General features: G+C 38.7%; 1 protein-coding gene across 1 annotated transcript in view; it reads left to right on the top strand.

Annotated features, from left to right (window-relative positions):
* The first annotated feature begins 7,406 nt into the window (after positions 1-7,406).
* Positions 7,407-19,661, top strand: part of ADGB (androglobin) — a 106,744-nt gene continuing 94,489 nt past the window's right edge. The window contains exon 1 of the mRNA XM_061378781.1: positions 7,407-7,598. Coding sequence (XP_061234765.1) covers positions 7,447-7,598 — 152 coding nt within the window. The 5' untranslated portion in view covers positions 7,407-7,446. The remainder of the gene's footprint in view (positions 7,599-19,661) is intronic.

Genomic DNA, 19,661 nt, shown 5'->3' with positions numbered 1-19,661 from the left:
CCAGTCTTAAATGGGGAAGTACCTGACTTCCTAGTCCCTATGTTTAAAGGACATTTTTGAGATGGAAAAAAATTGAGTAAAAATGTGAATTGGTGCTTCAAGAAAGTGTTTTCCATGGCATGTCTCTATCAACTGATTTCATAAAGGCTGAAGATGGCATATAGTCTTCCTGGATTGTGGTTGTGCAGTACATCTGTGCAGCTAATGCAGAGTCAGCCTCTATTAATTTTAAAAGCTTAATGAGGCATTACAATTGCTGAGAAAACTAGAAAGGAGTTAGAGCAATTAGTGGTCTTTCAGTATGGGATTTTCTAGTTGTATCTTAACTGCAGTAGTAGAAAAATAAGCTATTCCAAGCTTCAGTTTTGTTTGTTTAAACTTTGCGTCAGACCTGTTGAGTTGCAATAGTGTTCAGTCTCCTTGAACTGAACAAATCCTTATTCATCTGTAGTGCCTAATCGCTGGGGAATAGTTTGAGTCATTCTTACAGACTCAGGGCCTGAGTAACCATTTGATATATGGAGATACGAGGAAATAGTTGTAAAAGAAATGTGCTGTATAACTATGATACTGAATGGTGAAACATTTTGCTCTTAAAAACTGTTGCTCCCTTATCTTTCTATTCTTAAAATCTTGCTAGTGACCTTGGTTCCACAACAGAGATCTGGCCCCTTTTCTCCCATTACCAAATAACATGATCTGTAAAGACACACAGTTCTAAGTGTGTGTATGCCTTTGTCCTTCACATTATGAATTGCTAAAGAACTTAAGAAGTGGGGGCAACAGTATACTTTGAGGAGTATAAAAAATATATTAACAAAATGCCAGCGAGATAAATAATTCAGAATTGAAATACATCATTCACTTGGCAGTATGCAAAAGGTCACTTCAGATTTTTGTCCTACAGCACAATAATACTGTAAATAAGGAGCATAATAGATTCAGCTCTAACTATGTAATGAAGACTATTTGAAAGAAATTGTGCCTGTATTTTTCATGACCTTCATAAAGCTTTGTTTGTGAGCTCATTTGTCTGTTTCAATTTGTTTTTAAACAGGAAAAAAAACACTACAGTAGTGTTTGTGGTGAAAATTCTTAGCTTAGACTTCCTATGTTGCTTAAATTCTCATGATAAATTCTGCTAGATGGTTATTTTATCATTTCAGTCCGTGTACATACAAAATGCTTCCTGCCCCAAGTACCTTAAAAACTTCCTTTGTTTAGGTAGAGGTAGTGTTTCAGGTAGCTTTGTCTTGGGAAGTGTGCAAGTAGAACCCAGCATCTCAATATCGGTTCCTTTATCCTTCTGCAAAGGTAATATCACTGGGTAAATCATAATTTGGTTTGAACCCTAAATGAAATTAAAATACACAAGATTCCTGGCCTTATAACTTGAAATTAAAATATGCAGGATTCATGGCCTTATTGCCCTTAAATTATAACTGGGACTAAAAGGTAGCTGCTACCTGTCATATGGCCTTTTAATGTTAAGGGATTCTTATCTTTTATGAGTTCTAGAAAATGAAATAAAGTGTTCAGGCTTTTGGTAAAACATACAGACTTCTGTTTTGCTGCCTCCCCCCACCTTAATTTAGGAATTTTTAACTTATTATCATGACCCTGCTGAAAGCTCGAATTATACTAATCAGTCTTGTTGGAAAGCTCACAGCTCCTTAAAGGTTAAAGATAGCATGGGAATTCTGCCAACTCCATTTCTGAACTCCTCTGCTCTTTACTTGTATCTATCAAAGGTAATATTTAGTATCCATCTAGAATAACAGCCTTTCAACCTCTCACATTCAGATGGGTTTGGGTTTTAACTTATTTTTATTGATATAAATTATGAATGTATATGAACATTGAAATGTTCAACATTGAAATTGTTGTATTGTGCCCAAAGTTAATTTCTTTTTTTTTTTTTTTTTTGCTGGACAGCATCTGGCTCATTGAAGTGCTGATCCTTCTATGCATATATGTACAGTCTGTACTGGGCTTGCATGACAAGGTTTTGATTGCAGGGGGCTACAGGAATGGCTTCTGTGAGAAGCTTTTAGAATCTTCCTCTGTGTCTGACAGAGCCAACGCCAGCCAGCTCCAAGACAGACCCATTGCTGGCCAAGGCCGAGCCCATCAGCAATGGTGGTCACACCTCTAGGACAGCATCTTTAAGAAGGGAAAAAAGTTACTGCAGAACAGCAATTTCAGTGGGAGAGAGGAGTGAGAATATGAGAGAGCAACGACTTTGCAGACACCAAGGTCAGTGAAGGAGGGGATGAGGTGTTCCAGGTGCCAGGGCAGAGATTCCACTGCAGCCCATGGAGGTCCATGGTGGAGCAGATACCTACCTGCAGTCTGTGATGGACCTCATGCTGGTGCAGGGGGATGCCCAAAGGAGACTGTGACCCTGTAGGAAGCTCGTGCTGGAGCAGATTTGATGGCAGAACTTGAAACCCAATGGTGGATTCATGCTAGAGCCATCTGTTCATGAAAGATTGCACCCATGGCAGGGACCCATGCTGGAGCAGTTTGTGAAGATCTGCAGCTCATAGGAAGGACTCATATTGGAGAAATCTGTGGAGGACTGTGTCCTATTTGAGGGACCGCATGCTGGAGATGGGGAAGAGTGTGAGGAGTCCTCCAGCTGAGAAGGAAGGAACATCCAAAACAACATGTGATGAACTGATTTTAACCCCTGTTCCCTGTCCCCTTGTACCACAGAGGGGGAGGAGGTAGAGAAAATGGGAGTAAAGTTGAAGGTGGAAAGAAGGGGAGGGGTGGGGGAAGGTGTTTTTAAGGTTTGGTTTTATTTCTCATTACCCTACTCTAACTGGAAAGAAACTAATTTTCCAAAGTTGCATCTGTTGTCTGTGATGGTGATTGGTCAATGATCTTTCCTTGTCCTTATCTCAATCCACAAGCCTTTCATTGTATTTTCTCTCCCCTGTCCAGCTGAGGAGGGCAGGGAGAGAGCAGCTTTAGTGGGCACTTGTCATCCAGCTAGGGTAAACCCACCATACAGGCAAACTATTTTGCTTGAAACTTAAACAGTCATTGGTTTTGACTGGGCTTCAGCTTAAGGTACCCAAAATTAGTGCCTTCCAGTACTTAATAGTTTAAGGAACAAGGGCTTTCAGTCAGATTGTCCATTGGGATACCATTTGTTTTCACTGGATTATTGCTATAAACACAATTAGATGAGACTTACTATAGCTCAAATGGTTATTATAGCAGTTGTGTCATACATACAATGGCACAAGTCTCAATGATTTCTGTAATTTTTGTGTTTCAGAAGTTATAAAATGTAAACTGAGTTGCCTATTATTATTATTTTAGCAAAGATTTAAAGTTATATCCTTAAATTGTAAATAAAAAAGTACTAAAGTAAAATGGTGCAGTAAGAGATTTAATAAACTCTACAATTCAGTAGTTAACACTGCATTAAGACTGTGTATTCTCATTTTAAAAACAGAAATACCCTTCCATCCCTCAGGCTACAATCATCACATCATTTAGCCAAAGATTTCGGATGGGGTTTTTTGGCCTGTTCTCTTTATTTTCCCCTGCTGCCTGCTCTGGCTGCCTACGTTCTGTTCCCCAATATTTAAGTGAAGAGGTAATCAAGATTGTGGTGGTCCCCTGTTTGTGAAAACACTTTGTCTAAAAGTTAGGTGTGTGCATTGGGGGGTCCCACAGACTTCAGTGGTACTGCTGTATTTCAATTGGGCTTGGGCAGGTGCTGACTATTTTACCAAATATTTAAGGGTTGTCTTCACCCCAGAAAGAGACTCTATAATGGCAGTGTGATCAAAAGCTACTCCAGCAACAGAAATGGTTAATTTACCTGGGCTTCTTCAGGATCCTTTCTAGCACCATGTCAAATTCAGAGGAAGCTGGAGTGCCAGAAAAAATATGCCCCTGGTAAGATCAGAACCATAAGATATTTTTGAAATAGCAGTGTGCAGAAGGTCCTGTGCTTAGGAGAAGTCTGTTACATAGTTGGTTGCAATTTTCTACTTGTACCTTGTCTCACTCCCATCAGTTTACCCAAGGTACTTGTAAATTCCATTTCCCCACTTCACTTATTACCCGCAGGCTGACTTAAGAATTGACAGAGTAGAGCTGTTTCTGGATAGTTTCAGCCTGTCTGAGGATGGTTTTGCTCAAGTTCAGTTCTCCATCCTATGTCACCTCAGCGGCTGGCTGTTCCTAACTGTGCGTGCAGGCTGCTCCTCCAAAGCTCTATCACAAACTGCAGGTTTTCCTTTTTCTCAGGCTTTGCCAATCTTCTCACAAGCTCCATTTTATTATTTTTTTTTTACTGTCTGCTGTTCCTGAAATACCCACCCACCGTTTTCCTCCCTCATTCACAATTTCCCACGGACCTGTACCTTCCTTATCTCACTCCCACCTATTCTTTCACTTAGTAAATAAACAGAAGAGAGTAGAGGAAGTAAGAGCAGAAGAAAATCCATTCTACTTTCATCTCCTGTCTAACTTTGCTGCAACCTCATGCTTGAAGATATAGTATTTGTTCTTCCAGAAGCTTCTATGTTTAACTTTCACCCCTTTTTTTCATGGGAAATTTGCAGATGCACAGAATGGGTAAGCTTGGAAGGGGCCTTTGGAGTAGTCCTACATATAGTCCTCATGTAGTCCTACAGCCCTGCTCAGAGCTTGAGCAAGTTACTCATGCCCATGTTGTTTGATGAAGACTCTACAGTCTCTTAGGAAACTTGTTCCAGTGTTGGACCTCACTGTAGTAAAGGAAATAGCAAATCCTATTTTTAAGAGGAATTTCCTGTATTTCAGTGTTCACATTGTCTCTAATACTACCACTGAGCACTTCTCAGAAGAATCTGAGTGCCCTTAGCCTTCCCGTCAGGTATTTCTGCACATGAAGATTTGCACCTCTACCACACTCCAGGCCGTCTCTTAAGGCAAAATCTTTCTCCTGTCTTGTTCCGGAATCCTTGTATCCTCTGTAAAATCAGAGTTAAGTCTGAGCTCCAAGACCCCTGAGAGGGGCTTTTGTAATGTTTCTGTTCATAGTATTCTCTCTCCAACTAGTATTTACAGCTATAAAAAAGTGCAAAATATTTGGGACTGAACAGCCTTACAGGACAAGACTGTTTTCCTGTAAGTGACTTGTGTGGGCTATAGCTGTTAATGATGTGGTGGTTTAAGAGTGGAAAAAAAAATAAAATACAGTGTTTTGAATGGTGTCTTAGAAGAACAGTGACCAGAATACCACCCATCCATCATTAACCAGTACCTGTTACCTCAGTATTTGCTTAGCTACATCTCAGTGGGTTCCTAACATAGGCCATTTTTGTTTTATCGTCTTTTGTATTTATTTCACATTTACCAGCTGTGAGGCTGCCTCTGCCCTAGCAACTTTTCCCTTCAGGGGGTGTCTGTCAGATGTATTTCATGGCTTGAGACATGAGGCCAGTCAAGCAGCTGATCTGACCAAACAGATTCTTTGCCAGTTAGAAGACTAGCTTTTTTAAAATTCTCATTAACTTCTTTTTCCAAACAAGTTGCCGTTGTCATTGCTGTAACATTATGGAATTCTAAATTGAATTTGTCGTTGGATAAATAAAAGGTTGTAACTCGATGGATGCAAACCTTGAGAGCCTTTATTTTTCATTCACAAAGCACCTAGATACATGTGTATCAAGCAAACTTACTGTAGATTTTTATGGTAAAAAGGTGCATTTTGAATTTCATATATAGTAGCTGTCATTTAACAGAGTAAAGAATGAAAGACTTCCTAGCTTACTTGCATTCTGTTCTGATTTCTCTCGCTGTGTTCACCACACAAAATCTTTACAGACAGATGCACTCAAATTTCAGTTACTTTCATGTAATTGTATTACAAGAATTATATTTGCTGGGGTACTACAAACCCCACTGGTCATCTGCAGTGGGATCAGGAAGCCTCTCACACCTATGTTTATGGATACTTTTCCATAGTCGTTTCTACATTCAGCGAGTATAGGAAAGGAAAAGGGATTCAGAGGAACAGACAGGAATCAATCACAGATTATCTGATTTTATTTGTGTTCTGGTCATAAACTCAGACCTGTAAGTTCCAGCCTCAGTCTGCAAGTTTGCATCAGCATCCAGCAGGGTGTGGAGGTTAGTAAGCCCTGCACTGGTACTGAAGCAGTAGTGAGCTGCTTGAACTCACTTCTGTCTCTGCTGTTATTCATGTGCATGTTCTGATCAATATTTGATAGCATAATTGGTTGAAGAGAGATCAGCTGCTGAAATGGTTACTTGGTTCTCAAGTGAAGAGTGTCCCAATGTACCTTATTTAAAATGGATGCTGTTGAACATAATCCTGAAGGAAATACAAAGATGTGGAGGAATTTTCCACTTTGAAATTTAGGAGTATATTTCTGGCCTTCTGTCATCTTGATATAAATCAAGATCTGAGATATGTCTAAAATAAGCCTCTAGATGTAGCACATCTGCATATATTTCCTTGTTTCTTTGGATATACTCATGCCCTCTGCCATTTGACAAATAAATTTTCATTGATTTTTATATTTCAGAGAGATTCAGCTTGAATAAGGATAAGTGAAGAAATATGTTCTGCTTTATTATGGATTTCTCATCATGCACTACAGATTTGGAAACAGCAAATAGGTTGTTAGAAACAAGAGTTGTGGGCCATAACATGATCTCTAGACTGTATCTGAAAAAGTCAGCTTAGCTTAATTGAAGGCAACTAGCCACTCAATTCAAAAGTATCTGATTAATATTAGTTTTATCAGACCTTGGTGGAACTCTCTTCACTTTGGTACTTGGCCTCATACCAGGAATTCATTAGTTGTATCATTTTGAGGTGAAAAAAAAAATAAATGAAAAAATACTTGCACATTCCAGCTTTAAAAACCCCTCCAGGCTCCAGGACCAATTCTTTTTTTTCTGCTTCCTTCTCATGTGGTTGATATGAACTGGTGTAACAAGGGAGGGGGGAAATTGCTACCATTTTAAATCGGTACTTGTGTTCTCGTTCAATAGAAACTTAGTCATGTGATTAGAATATTTGTAATGAGTTATAAAAATGTCTTAAGTTTTTTTTCAGAGTATTGTTCAAGGCCAGGTCAAACAGGGCTTTGAGCAACCTGGTCTAGTGGAAGTTCTCCCTGCCCATGGCGGGGGATTGGACCTGGATGAGCTTTAAGGTGCCTTCCAACCCAAACCATTTGATGATTGATTATGGGAAGATTCCTGAAGCCCGTGTATGAGCTCAGGAAGCAGTGTGTCATCACCCTCGACTCTAAGCCTATTTCCCCAAACGCACTTTACACCAGGTTGTTGCTCCCTTCAACGTGAAAAGGCCGGCCAGCAGCCCAGGTGCCGCTCCTCCCTGAGGGCGGGCGGCACCTGCCCGGGCGTCTGTGCCCGGCCCTTCCTGCCTCCGCCCCGCGGCTCATGACCGGCTGGGGCCGCCACCTCCGGCAGACTCGGTCGCCTGGCAACACGGCGGACGCGGCGGGACACGCGGTCATGGCCTCCAAGGGGAGCAAGAAGAAGGAGTTGGGCAGCCGCCCCAGCTCCATAACGCTGGGCGTCTTCGCCAAAGAGTAGGAGTCCCAGGGGGAAGGGAAGAAGGGTGCGGGAGACACGGCAGGGTGCCGCGCTCCCCCGCGGCTTCCCGGCGCCTTCCTCAGGCCGGGGCGGGCCGGGCGGCTGCGGCTTGGTGCCACTTTCTGCCGTCCTGCTCCGCGGCCATGTCGCCACCGGTGCAGGCTGGATACAGGTGCTTGCAAACAGTACACCCTGAGAAAGTTTACTTGCACAAGCGGGTGTTTGATTAAAGGCTGTTTCAGTGGATGGTGTGGGGCTTGGCTCTTATTGGGTGTTGGCATGTTGTGTTTGTTTGAACGGAAGGCTGCGTGGAAGTTGTATTTTCATCCTCTTGCGGTACTTCTTGCATGGGGTTGGATGGGTTGGGTGGCTGGGGCCTTGTAGTAGTGGAAGGTGTCTCTGCCCGTAGCAGGGGAGTTGGAACTAGATGAGCTTTAAAGTCCCTGCCAACCCAAACCATTCTCACATGGTTCTCACACGCCTGCCTGGTGGCATCATCCCACCAGTGTGATACACTGTGTGTCCAGCACCTGGCCCAGTGGGTGCCAACGACCCTTGGGCCTGGGTGCAGCAATAGGAGCAAGGAGATGATGGCTCATTGGGTACACAGGTGGGTGACTAGCTTTGTGGTGTGGGTGTTTTGATATGCGAGGGTCAGTATGTTGGCCACAGCTCGCAGTGTGAAGTGTTTGACTTAATGGTCAGGAGCAGGCAGAAGTTCAGTGTTGCTGAAATGGCTGGGTTTAAAAGAACTCCAAAACTGTGACTTGGGACAGTAATCTGGGGAATAGAGACTCAGTTTTTATCAGAGAAACTATGCTAGCAAAAGTTTTTGGGGCAAAATGGTTAATAACTCATTTGCAGCAGGGAAATACAGCCTTAAGTGTTTGCTTTATGTTGTAATGCATGTGATGAAATTAAGTATTAAAATAATCATTCTTCCTATTAATTCCTTAAATATTTTAGTGTAAGTAGCATCTCTTGAGATATTTTAAAATGATTCACTGTTTGCTAGGTATACCATGTGAATTTGTACATTTCTGTTAATGTGTGAACTTCTTCCTGCAAAGACAGATAAATAAATGGAAAACTTTGATTTTCTTTCACTGCTGCTAGTTGTTTCACTTTTGACCTGGGAGTTCTATTTCTGTGTTTTGAGCAGCTTTCTCATCTAAAAGCCTGAATGTATGTTACTAGAATGATTCAAATTAAAAAGAACTGTGTGCTCATGCCCTTTTCTTCTTTTTCATGCCTTAAATAAAGGTTTCAGTTTTATCAGTTATTTCTCTCCTTAAAACAATCTTCAAATGCCTCTTTGTTCTCATTCTGTATCCAGCCTTTGCTACAAACTAGTTACCTATTTCCTATTTTCGTACTTCTGTTTGTATTTCACACCTTGATTGCCCTTGTGATAACTTTTCTGTTGTGGCAGGCAGCCAGGATCTCCAGTTCCCCCCTTCTCACTGCATCCGTTTGCTTACTGACTTATTTTGTTTGTTTGTTTTGGCCAGAGCCGTGCAGCTGCTCATATTGACTGCTTTAAGGAGTTTATATATATTTATTCTGTCAATATCTGAACTGTCACTTTTGTTTTTTAGCACTGTGAGAGTGAAAGAAGTATTTTCTTATTTCCCAGTGTGTATGAAACTGAATGGGCTGTCATCCAAAAGACTCTGTCCAATATTTCAGGTTTTGTCCCCTAAGAGGCATTCTTACATTGCGAGATTTTCAAGCTGTTTCATTAAATTTAGATGTCTGTCCTTTTTGGAGAGTCTTCTAGTAAAATTGTTAATTCTTTCCTGTATCATACATAATAACTTGTAAAAGAATCATTCTTATGACAGGAGGTTTTGCATTAGAATATCTAGAACAGTATCTGTCTTTTTCTGTAGTACATTATTACTTTAGGCTTTATTAAATAAGACCATGATGGAGAAATCAGATTAGCAAATTGTTTTCCCAGTGTCAACTGAGATTAGAATATTTAATTAGAAACTATTTGAATGGTATTAAGGTTTATTGAAAGGCCTCTGAAATGCAAACTAGGAGATATGCTCGCATTGTATTTGAAATCTCATGTTGGCCCTAAAGGACAGGAGACATGATTTGTCTCTCATTCTACAGTTATGAACTAATTGTATTGGAACTAATGTCTAACATATGCCAATGTTAATTCAGCGTTTGCTGCAATTGGAGCGCAGGAATGTTTACTCACTTCACTAAAGCTATTTTACATAAAGTATAGTAGTTTGAAAATGTTGTAAGGGTGACTTAGTGACCTATGGTACTAGACCATGGGAGAAACTGTTACAATAATGTGTAATGCAAAACTTCCATAACACAGAATATATAGCTTGCATTATTTTTTTTCATTAAGCCTATAACTTCTGTTTAAACTGTATCATGTCTTTTGGGTTTTTCTGCTCTGCCACTGTGATATAGAGTGCCTTTGTTATAAACAGGATATTTCAGTCTATGTGCTAAACACATTTCCATATGACATCTTACTATCCTGAAAGTTACTTAGGCATATGAAGAGATGAGGTGATCCTTTTTTTAAAAATTAAAAAACAATAAATGAAAATGAGTAATCTTATTTGACAGAACAGCTTTTACTATACACACCTACATCTGTTTATATCAATTAATACTTATATTAGTATATCCATTACCAGAAATGCTGGTAACGTAAAAGGGGAAACGAGAAAATCTGTGACATGAAAAATCTAAACTTGCAGCAACTCTGATACTAATTTTCCAACTAACCTATCCCTGATCACTTTTTATCATTCTTAAATATTGTTAAGGCCATTTGGATGGATGGACGGATGGATGGATGGACGGATGGATGGATGGACGGATGGATGGACGGACGGACGGACGGATGGATGGATGGATGGATGGATGGATGGATGGATGGATGGAAAAATGTTGGTTTAAGACCAGTGCATCTCTTTCCAATTTCAGCAGCTGATCTGATAAACCTTCTCATTTAAAATGTCAGGGAAAATGTTGCTTTAGCATGTGTTGAGCTGTAGATAATCAATTTAAATTAAAGAAAGCTAGTAACAGCTTATTCTAAACTTGCCTGTAAGTTTTGTCTTAAATTGAAAATTTTACAGAAGAACTAGCCCCATTTTTTCACGAAACAGAGAATGATGCTGTACTATGTAATCCTGTGACTCAGTCCTCATTTTGGTTGGTAATTCCTGTGCTGAACAAATTGCTCTATATTTCCACAGGGAATGATTTTCTTCAAATAGTAGGCAAGTATTGGTAGTCATCATAAATGTTTTATCAAAGGCAGCTTACCAAGTTGTCTTTTTTTAGTGTGTTGTGGAGATTGGAAGTGAATTGTACACAAATACTGTAAGACTGGAGTTGTGTTTGTTGGAGATATGACAATTACTTACTAGATATTTCCTTGACATCTGTTTATATTCATTGTTATCAAGCTTGTTCAGTGCGTTTGCAACTGTCAGCTTCTACTGTACAAATTTTGTGCAAGTGTGTGAGAACTTAGGTAATATTACTATCCCTGTGTCCGAAAGAGGAATGGGATGTTCACAGGCTACCTGGGAAAATGTTGTCTTGAAAGTTTAGTATTCTGTGGTAATGGCAAGCTAGGTTTTCTCTGAAGATCTCTGCTTTATTTTTGAATACAACTTGCAGTTGCAGGGATAAAAATGTCAAAAGTATTTCATTTTTTGTCTAATACTGCCTTTTTGATACTAAATACTACTCACTCGCTTTTATATTTCTCAATTGAAATACTGAATAGAAATATCAGTAGTATAAAAAAGAAGAACAGCTAATAGTTTTTAGAAATAATTTATAAAATATACATCCTGAGAGCTGTCAGTGTTTACCACAAAGAATTACAGTGTTATAATTTCAGCTGTTGTGGATAATGCTAATGCAGAAGCCCTCTGAGAGTAATGTGTACAAACACATCTGGACAATATATTTCAATAACCTTGAAATTACTTTGCTTGATTTCCAGTGAGATGAGGCTTCTTTTTTCCCCCATAAATGCTTACCACAGTCAGCAGAGTACATCTGCACTGTAGAAAATAAACAGAGATTATTGGTGGATATATTGCAGTGCTGGAGTGGGACCTTGGAAGCATACAGAGAAAGCAGGTAGACTCTTTCAAAAGGCAGTGGACTCGCTTAGCCAGACTTTGCATGGGTGTCTCTTCATTCCTGCTTTCTAATTAGGTAGCAGTTTCCTTCAGGAGCTAGCCAGGTTGCTAGAGATGACAGGCTGAAGAGCTCAAAAGAACTGCTGTTCTAATAGCTTTTCTTAATTGAAGCATTAAAGGCTACTGAGAATCTGATCTTTCCCAGGCTTCAATGGCCATAGTGAATAGGAATTGATGTCTTTGTTGGCACTGAAAAGAGATTCTGGCTAGTAAGAGTGGATAATATATTAAAATGCTTTTTAAATTACTTTAATGAAGCTCTATGCCATCAAACCCAATCTTCTGATTTAAACTTGAGCCATCAGCTTCTATCGGAATTAGGGTTTGGGATATTGGATATTAGGGACAAAAGTGAGGAGTTGATAGTGCCAAGTGAGGCAAGTGATTTAGGGATAATTGTGGCAGAGGCCACTGATGTAGAGGGGAAGGTCAGAGTGGTGCTGGAATTGTTTTCAGGAAGAGCAGTAACTTTGTGCTATAGTTACTGCTGATGGATCCTTAAGAACCTGCAGAGACAGGCTGAAGCCTGGACTGCCTGGAAGAAGTGATTAAAGCTTAGCTGTGTGCCTGATTGATTGTGATGAGTAGCAGGTTGCTGCACTGCTGTTGTACAGTGGATTGCTACCCCAAAGCCTAGGATTACCTAATGTTTGCTATTAAAATTAAAGGCTAGGACAGTAAGAACAGAAAAAATACTGGCATTGCCAGTTCATACTTGAATTCCCATATGCCCAGGATAAGGTTTCAGCCACGGCTTGTAACTGAGGTTTTATCCGCTGCCAGCATGTCTTCCTCAGCTAACTGTTCTTAAGGTTTAGGCTGCAGCAGTGTTTTAGAGAATATAGACTTGAACAGATGACTTTTTTTGTTGTTTGGGTAGGGCTCACTAGATTGACTGAAGTTTGGGAATAGCAAGAACCTGAAGTTGCTTTTAGTGTTGTGCTGGAATGCACATGTTGGTTACCGTAAGTTTCAATTTTTTAATATAAAGAGTTACATGGAGTCATGGAACAAGTTTGCAGAAAAAAAAATCCACTGAGATGCTGAACAAATGGTACCATCATGCACATACTTACTTTCCCCAGACATGGTAATGCTAGTGGATAAAGGTGTTATGATCTTAGGTTCAATTTGGGTAAAGTTTTTTAGTTTATCATTGTTCTTCAGAACTTACTGCATCAATGTGCATCAGCAAACTGTCATTGTGCTATTGTACTAATACCTAAATTGTAATCTAAAAAAAAAATAGAGACATTCCTAAAGAGTTTGTGTTGTCCTTCCTGAGCATAAAATATGTGCTTTTTGTTTGCTGTCTTTTATGGTCTTTTTTTTTTTTTTACATAGCTCATATTTCCAAGGCCAGTATTTTTGTTAGTCTCAGAAGGAGAGTTAAGCACAGCTAAAATTTTTAGTGTTAGCATTTTCTGGCCAGAAAGATGAAAATCTTGCTTTCAGACCCTGTGCTTCATTCATTGTAATGTTACAGTATGTAAATACAGTACAACTTTATATAGTCAGGTTGTTAGTACTTATTTTTCCTTTTCTTCTGCCTTTTAACTTTTTTTGTTTGTTTGTTTCATGCACTGTGGTGAGGCAAGGTATTCTTTCCCAAGCAAATACGTTAAATGCATTAAAATTGCATATAAGCCAACCAGTAAGTTTAATTTTTTATTAACTTGATTACATTTTTATTAGGAAATTATGTATTCAAATTGCTTTTCCTAGTTAATTCTAATTAAAACAATGAGCCCCTGAGAGCTTAGCCTACCCTGATCTGTAGATTTCAAACTTCATGGACTCTTGGCCGCAAAAATGTTATGTGCCATTGGCAATATTACACTAAATGCTGTGCTCCCTACCGATCTTCATTTTAGGGTTTTCGCTCTGTGGAGCTCAAAGCAATGACAGAGGATCCTGCAGGCAAACATGCTTCATGAGCCATTGGTTGGAGACTGCAATAGAAGTCTAAGCTTCTATTACAATGAACAGTATGATGAACAGTGTAATAGGGAAAAGCAGCTTTCAGTAGAACTATATAGCAGAAAAAGAGCTGTCAAAAGAATAATAATAATTGTGCTTTGAAACTGGAGAGCATCTTAAAATATGTTGGAGATGGTGTGTGCTATGGATTATTCATCTACTTAAGCAGAATGGTCTTTAGCTTCTCCTGTGAGCTCTCTGTAACCACAGATGAAGAAATGGGATTTCTGGTTTTCTTATTAACGCCTGCTAAGTGCTTTGTAAATTAGTTGACCTAAATCCACAGAAGTACTGATGTGCTCTGCCATGCAGAGATTTTTAGTTCTTAGTTAATTATCCAGGTGCCATACAGAAGGCACAGAAACATTTTACAGAAGCCAACAAGGAAGAAATGCCAAAGAAAGGAACAAAACACAAGCCATGTTCTTAAAAGATACTTGAGTACCAAACTCTAGTGTGAAAAGAGGTGCTGCAATCTTACCAGCATTCTTATAGCTGACTCTAAGGCCTGCTCAATCTTTTTAGCAGGGAGCACTAGAAGAAACAAACTCAGGAAAGTTAGTGGTTCCAAAATTTCTAAGGTGCTGTACAATTATATGGGGAAACATCATTGCAGATTCCCTCTTGGAATCACATACAGTAAAGAAGAGATTGAAAGAGATCCTCAGCTTTCAGCTTTGGAGGACAACCGTAACAAGTGGGAAGTCTTTGAACTGCTACTGGTTTCTCACACAGAGCTCAGTGGCGTGGAACTAAGATTCCCCCAAGTGGCATGTTCCTTTTCTTCTTTTTTTTTTTTGTTTGTTCTGAGTTTGAAAGAGGTATGTGCTGCTGCAGATAGCCTCTTCCAGAAGCTATAGATCATTATTCTCACCTGAGTCACATCTGATGTAAAAGAGTTCTGCTGGCTGATTATGTACCGAGCAGTCAGGTGTTTTCTTTTATCATTTTTTAATTTGCTGTGTTTTATGTTAGATGCATTATTTTTCTTGTGTCATGAGAACAGATAAGCAGTACTTTCTTACTTCTACTACTCAGTATTTTCTGTGTTTCCACTTTGTTATTTCTCCAAGCTCTAAACTACTGTCTGTCCCTGAATTTCCAAAGTTATTTTTACATTGCCAGGGTGACTGAACCAAACATAATATTTCATACAGAGGACATAAAATTGATTATACTCGGTGCTGCTGCACTGATTTCTTGTCCTACTTTTTTTATTTGCTTTCCTTGACTGTACTTGAACAGAGTTCTTAATTGAGCTGTTGTCACAGAATCGCAGAACGGCTGAGGCTGGAAGGGGCCACAATCTAGTCCAACCTCTCTGCTCAAGTGGGGTCACCTGGAGCAGTATTGCTCAGGACTGTATCCACACAGCTTTTGAGTATCTTCGTGGAAGGAGATTCCACAACCTCTTTTGCCAACCTGTTCCAATGCTCAGTTACACTGTTGGGTTTTTTTAAAGTCTAAGTGACCTCCAGTGTGGTAAAACACAAGGCTGGCAGATGAACGACTTCCAGGCTATCTGACACCTTCTGTTGTCAAGGGTGTTTTTCAGATACATAAAATAGTGTATTTTTCCCATTAGTTATTAAAAGGTTTCTTACAGCAAACATCTGGCTCCATAGAATCAGGAGCTGAGAACTTTTATTACAGCTGGCTCTTGCCATTGAAAATGGCAGTTGAGTTTTTCTAGTATTGTACTCACAGGCTCCAGAGTTGTGACTTCTGCTGCTGCTGAAAGCAACAGTGTCCACGCTTGTATTTTTGAAGTCTATAACTTCACCTGACTTTGCTTCTGGCTTTGAGGCACTTACTAATGATAGCTTGTGCAATAAAACTATTCTTCCTCCTGCAAAATGGAATACAAAAATAGAAGGTTAGAAAGAGTCCGAAATTCTAACACATCCTGCCTCCCATTAATATGCAGGCAAATAAAAGTAAGAAAATGTGGATTTCTAACTTGCAAGGTTAAATGTGAGGCTAGGCTGACCATTCTGTCTTAGCAAATATGTGCACATTTGAAGCAGGCTCATTCTTGGCAAGTTATTGAAGTCTATTAGTAGTTCATCTGACACCTGCAAGGATGTCAGCTATGTTTAGAAATGAGAATATTACACTTGAAAGTAGTGATCCAAATTACAGACTCTTTTAAAGATAATGTGCCTATAAAGAATAATCAGTTGGTATTCTTCACTTTATCCACAGTTTGATCTTGCTTCACACAGACAGCTATATGTGCTTTTTGAGGAAGAAATCCTACCCCAGTACACAAAAGTGACAAAAAAAACCAAAACCCTGTTGTAATAGGCTTTGAAAACAACTATCATTGCAACTTAGATGCTTCACAAATATTTTTTCTGCTTATTATACCTGAACTGCATCCATGGCTTAAGTCATTCAGACTAGCATGTTTTAACTACAGAGTCCTTTAAGTTTTGGCTCTAGTGTCCAAGATATGAATAATGGTAAGTTACAGTAAACAACACCTAAATATCAGTACTGACTATACTACAAATAGAGAAGACACTATTGCCTTAGCTGCTTATTAGATTGTATGATCATGATTCATTCTGGCCATTCCTCTTGTGGCACTAGGTATGAAAGAAAAGAGCAAATTAATTTTTCTACAGTTACTGATACTCGATTGAATGTTCTCATATCCTTTCTAGATTCTTATGAACTTGAGTGTTGCCATGGTTTCTGCTGGGGATTTCTAAGATATTCAGATGCTACTTAAAAAAAAATAAAATAAAAATTCATCTATTAGAGTTTCAAAGAATGAGGGTAAATGAGGTCTTCAGCGGCGACTTTTGTTTTTGAGTTCTGAAAAGATAAGGGACAAAGTGAAGTAGCTTCCCCACAGGGCACATTTGAAGAAGCTGCGCCATCTGTTTGTTCTCTGCCCTCTTTTTCTGAATACAAAAGCCTTTAATGGGACCAGAAATTGTTTTTTTCTGACTGCTCAAACTATCCAAGGGAAGGGACACGTGTTTCTTTACTGCTTCCTGGCAAGTTAAAAGAGCCCAGAAGTTTCATCTCAATGTGATCCAAGATTGATATCCAATGGGGAATATGAGATGTTAGGTTCCTCACTCCCATCACTTTCTTGAGATTGATCTTCTATACATACATAGGAATTCAAAGCATCTGGAACAATTCAAGGAGGAAAGAAGGATGAAAGTTTCATCTCTGGAGCTCCAGTCACTGATGTGCCAGATACCTAAATATCATTACCTGTTACTGAATCATATTTGTTACTTATTTGCCATCCTAAGAACTGTAGTAAGTGACATTAGATAGATGCTAATAGTGTATTTTCTGGCATTGGAATGAAACTAAGATTTACAGTGTAACGGTTGTAGACATTTTATGGAAAGAATAGATAGTATTTAATGAAAGATAAAAGATTGGCAACATTCTGGGGAACAAGGTAAAAATGGTGAGCACCAAATAGATTTTGTCTTCTGTTGGGATATTTCTATGATAAAATCCAGATTTTATTTTTTTAATCTTTAAAACATGCTATGGGTAATAACCTTGACCATATAAAACACCTACAGGGAGCACTAAGATAGGATGAAGTGATAGCCTGTTGGCAATTATTTAGCAACAAATGTCCTGCTGTGGAGATAAACAAATTCTTAATAGAGTGAATCAAACAAAGAGCAAACTCGCAATCATTTTGTCTACAGAAAGGCTAACATATAAATACCTCATCATACCATACTGCCTAAATGTATCATGCTGCAAATAAAATGGCTGGTTTGTTTTAACAATTGCTGTTACAGATACCAATGCTTGGTCTTCTGATTCTACAAAGTGTGCTTTAAGCGAACACACATTTTAGTCTCCAGTTGAAGCTGGCTAAGAACAGATGCATAAACAGTAACTGTAGCTCAGCTGCTGAGTAGCAATTCATTAAATCAATCAAAAAAGCTTTCAATTTTGCCTCTCAGCCCTCAAGCAGAGATCTCCATACAGTGTCCTAAGTCATGAAAACTTTTGTATTGATTTTGTAGGATGATAATATAAAGCAGATCTTAAACTTTGAAACTTAAGTAGGTTTAAGAGAAATAAACAAATGAAGCCTTAATGAAAATAGGGAAAGGATTTTGCTGCACAAGCTGTGTCATAAGGAAAGACAAGGTTTGCAGAAAGAATAAAAAAGATTTGATATATCCATACACATAATTAACCAGAAAGCCTGAAGAACTCATTGATGAGGTGGAATTCCTGGGATTTTTTTCCTAATTTCTGAGGTATAGACATAGAGACAGAAAAAGCTGAAGCTGTCAAGTCTCCAACCAGATTTCTGCATAAAGCTTTGGAGTCATTGTGGAAGCAGTACTAGCATTGTTATAGAACTACAGAACAATTTTATCTGTTTCAAATATTCCCAATCAAAATTATCGCATGAAGATATCTCATTTCCTCCTTTGGAGTTTTGTTTTGTTTTATTGATTAAAGGTGCATCTAACTTTTGCAAGGGAGTGTTAGGAAAGAGAGCATTAAACCTTTATCTGGAGGAAAGAATAGAAAGGAGAGAAAGGTGTCTTCCTTAATTCTAAAAAACCTGTGTAGTGTCACAGAGTTATTATTGTCTGCTGAACCAGAATTAAAGGAGTACAGGGAAAGGAAGGTAAAGTAACTAAACTGTTCTGAAACTAAATACCAGTACTTATGCCATTTTCTTGAGAAGACTCCCTTCAGTGTTGCTGGGTTCTCTGGGAGGAATGGTCATAAATAGTTTACAGGTAGATTTGCCTACTTTAAGAAGAAAATGTTTGCTCCCTAGACTCCATTGTCCATGCTGATAAGATCTTGCTTACAGAGTGGGTGAGCAGTGTGCAGAGTATTTCTACAGACTGACTATGTTTAACTTGAGAGAACACGTTTCCGGTACCATGTGGGCTTGCTTCCTTTCTCTTTATTAAATCTTAAGTCTCTGAAAAACTTAGATTACAATATGCCTGCAAATTTTTTACCTGTTGTGTTTGTGTATCCTGGTGTTCCCAATTTCCCCTGTTTGCACTATGTCAATTGTGCCAGTATTCTTGGAGAAGCTGCTTAGAGGCTCAGAGGTGAATTAGTGCTAACTTTGTAGTGTTTCCCTCACTTGGCAATTTATTCTTCCTTTTTTCTCTTTTAGGGAATTTATTCTTCCTTTTTCTCTTTAGCACAGGATTAAAAAGAAGTCTGTCAGTAAATTAGTGTTTAAAATACTATTTCACAATGAAGCCATCCAGTGTGAGCATAAAATACCAGTAATGGTTTGCATTGTCCTTGTGTCTGTTAGTTTGCTTCAAGGAATTCTCAATGAATTATATTATTCAGTTCTTGTAATGCAGAAACTTAATAGCCTTACTCAAATACAGTATTATAATAAATTCAGATGTCTTTTTTATTTATTTATATTTGGAGTTCAATTAAATTGCAGTTCCTTAAGAATTTCCCCAAAATATTATTGAGTCCTTTTTGAGAAGAAGGAGCATTGGGCTTCCCCAAATTAATTTAGACTTCTGTCATAGATAGCACTGTTTTCATGTTTCTCACATTAGTGTTGAAGGTATTCTATTATGTCAGAATGTATTGGAAAGTAATTTTTTGTCTTAGTGTGATAGTAATCTAGCCAAGTCTTGCCATATCTCACTTTAAAAAAAAAAAAATACAGATTTTTTTATTATTCCAGCATCATCCCAAAGCAAATCTTACAGCAGTTACTGAAATTACTATTTGATTTTATTTGGGAATGGTTTCAGAACATCTTTATCATTATTATCATTATTATTGAGTGAAACTTCCATGCTTCTCTATAAATATTTAAAAGAGCAAATGCAGACCTAGAGGGAGAAAAAGAGATAAAAAAAAATATAG

This window comes from Neopsephotus bourkii, unplaced genomic scaffold (genome assembly GCF_033783945.1).
Source record: "Neopsephotus bourkii isolate Nb327-2 ecotype Australia unplaced genomic scaffold, CSIRO-AGI_Nbou_v1 NB_1767, whole genome shotgun sequence".
In the NCBI taxonomy this organism is placed as follows: Eukaryota; Metazoa; Chordata; class Aves; order Psittaciformes; family Psittacidae; genus Neopsephotus; species Neopsephotus bourkii.
Note: the sequence above shows the minus strand (reverse complement) of the source record. Positions and strands in the feature narration are given on the sequence as shown.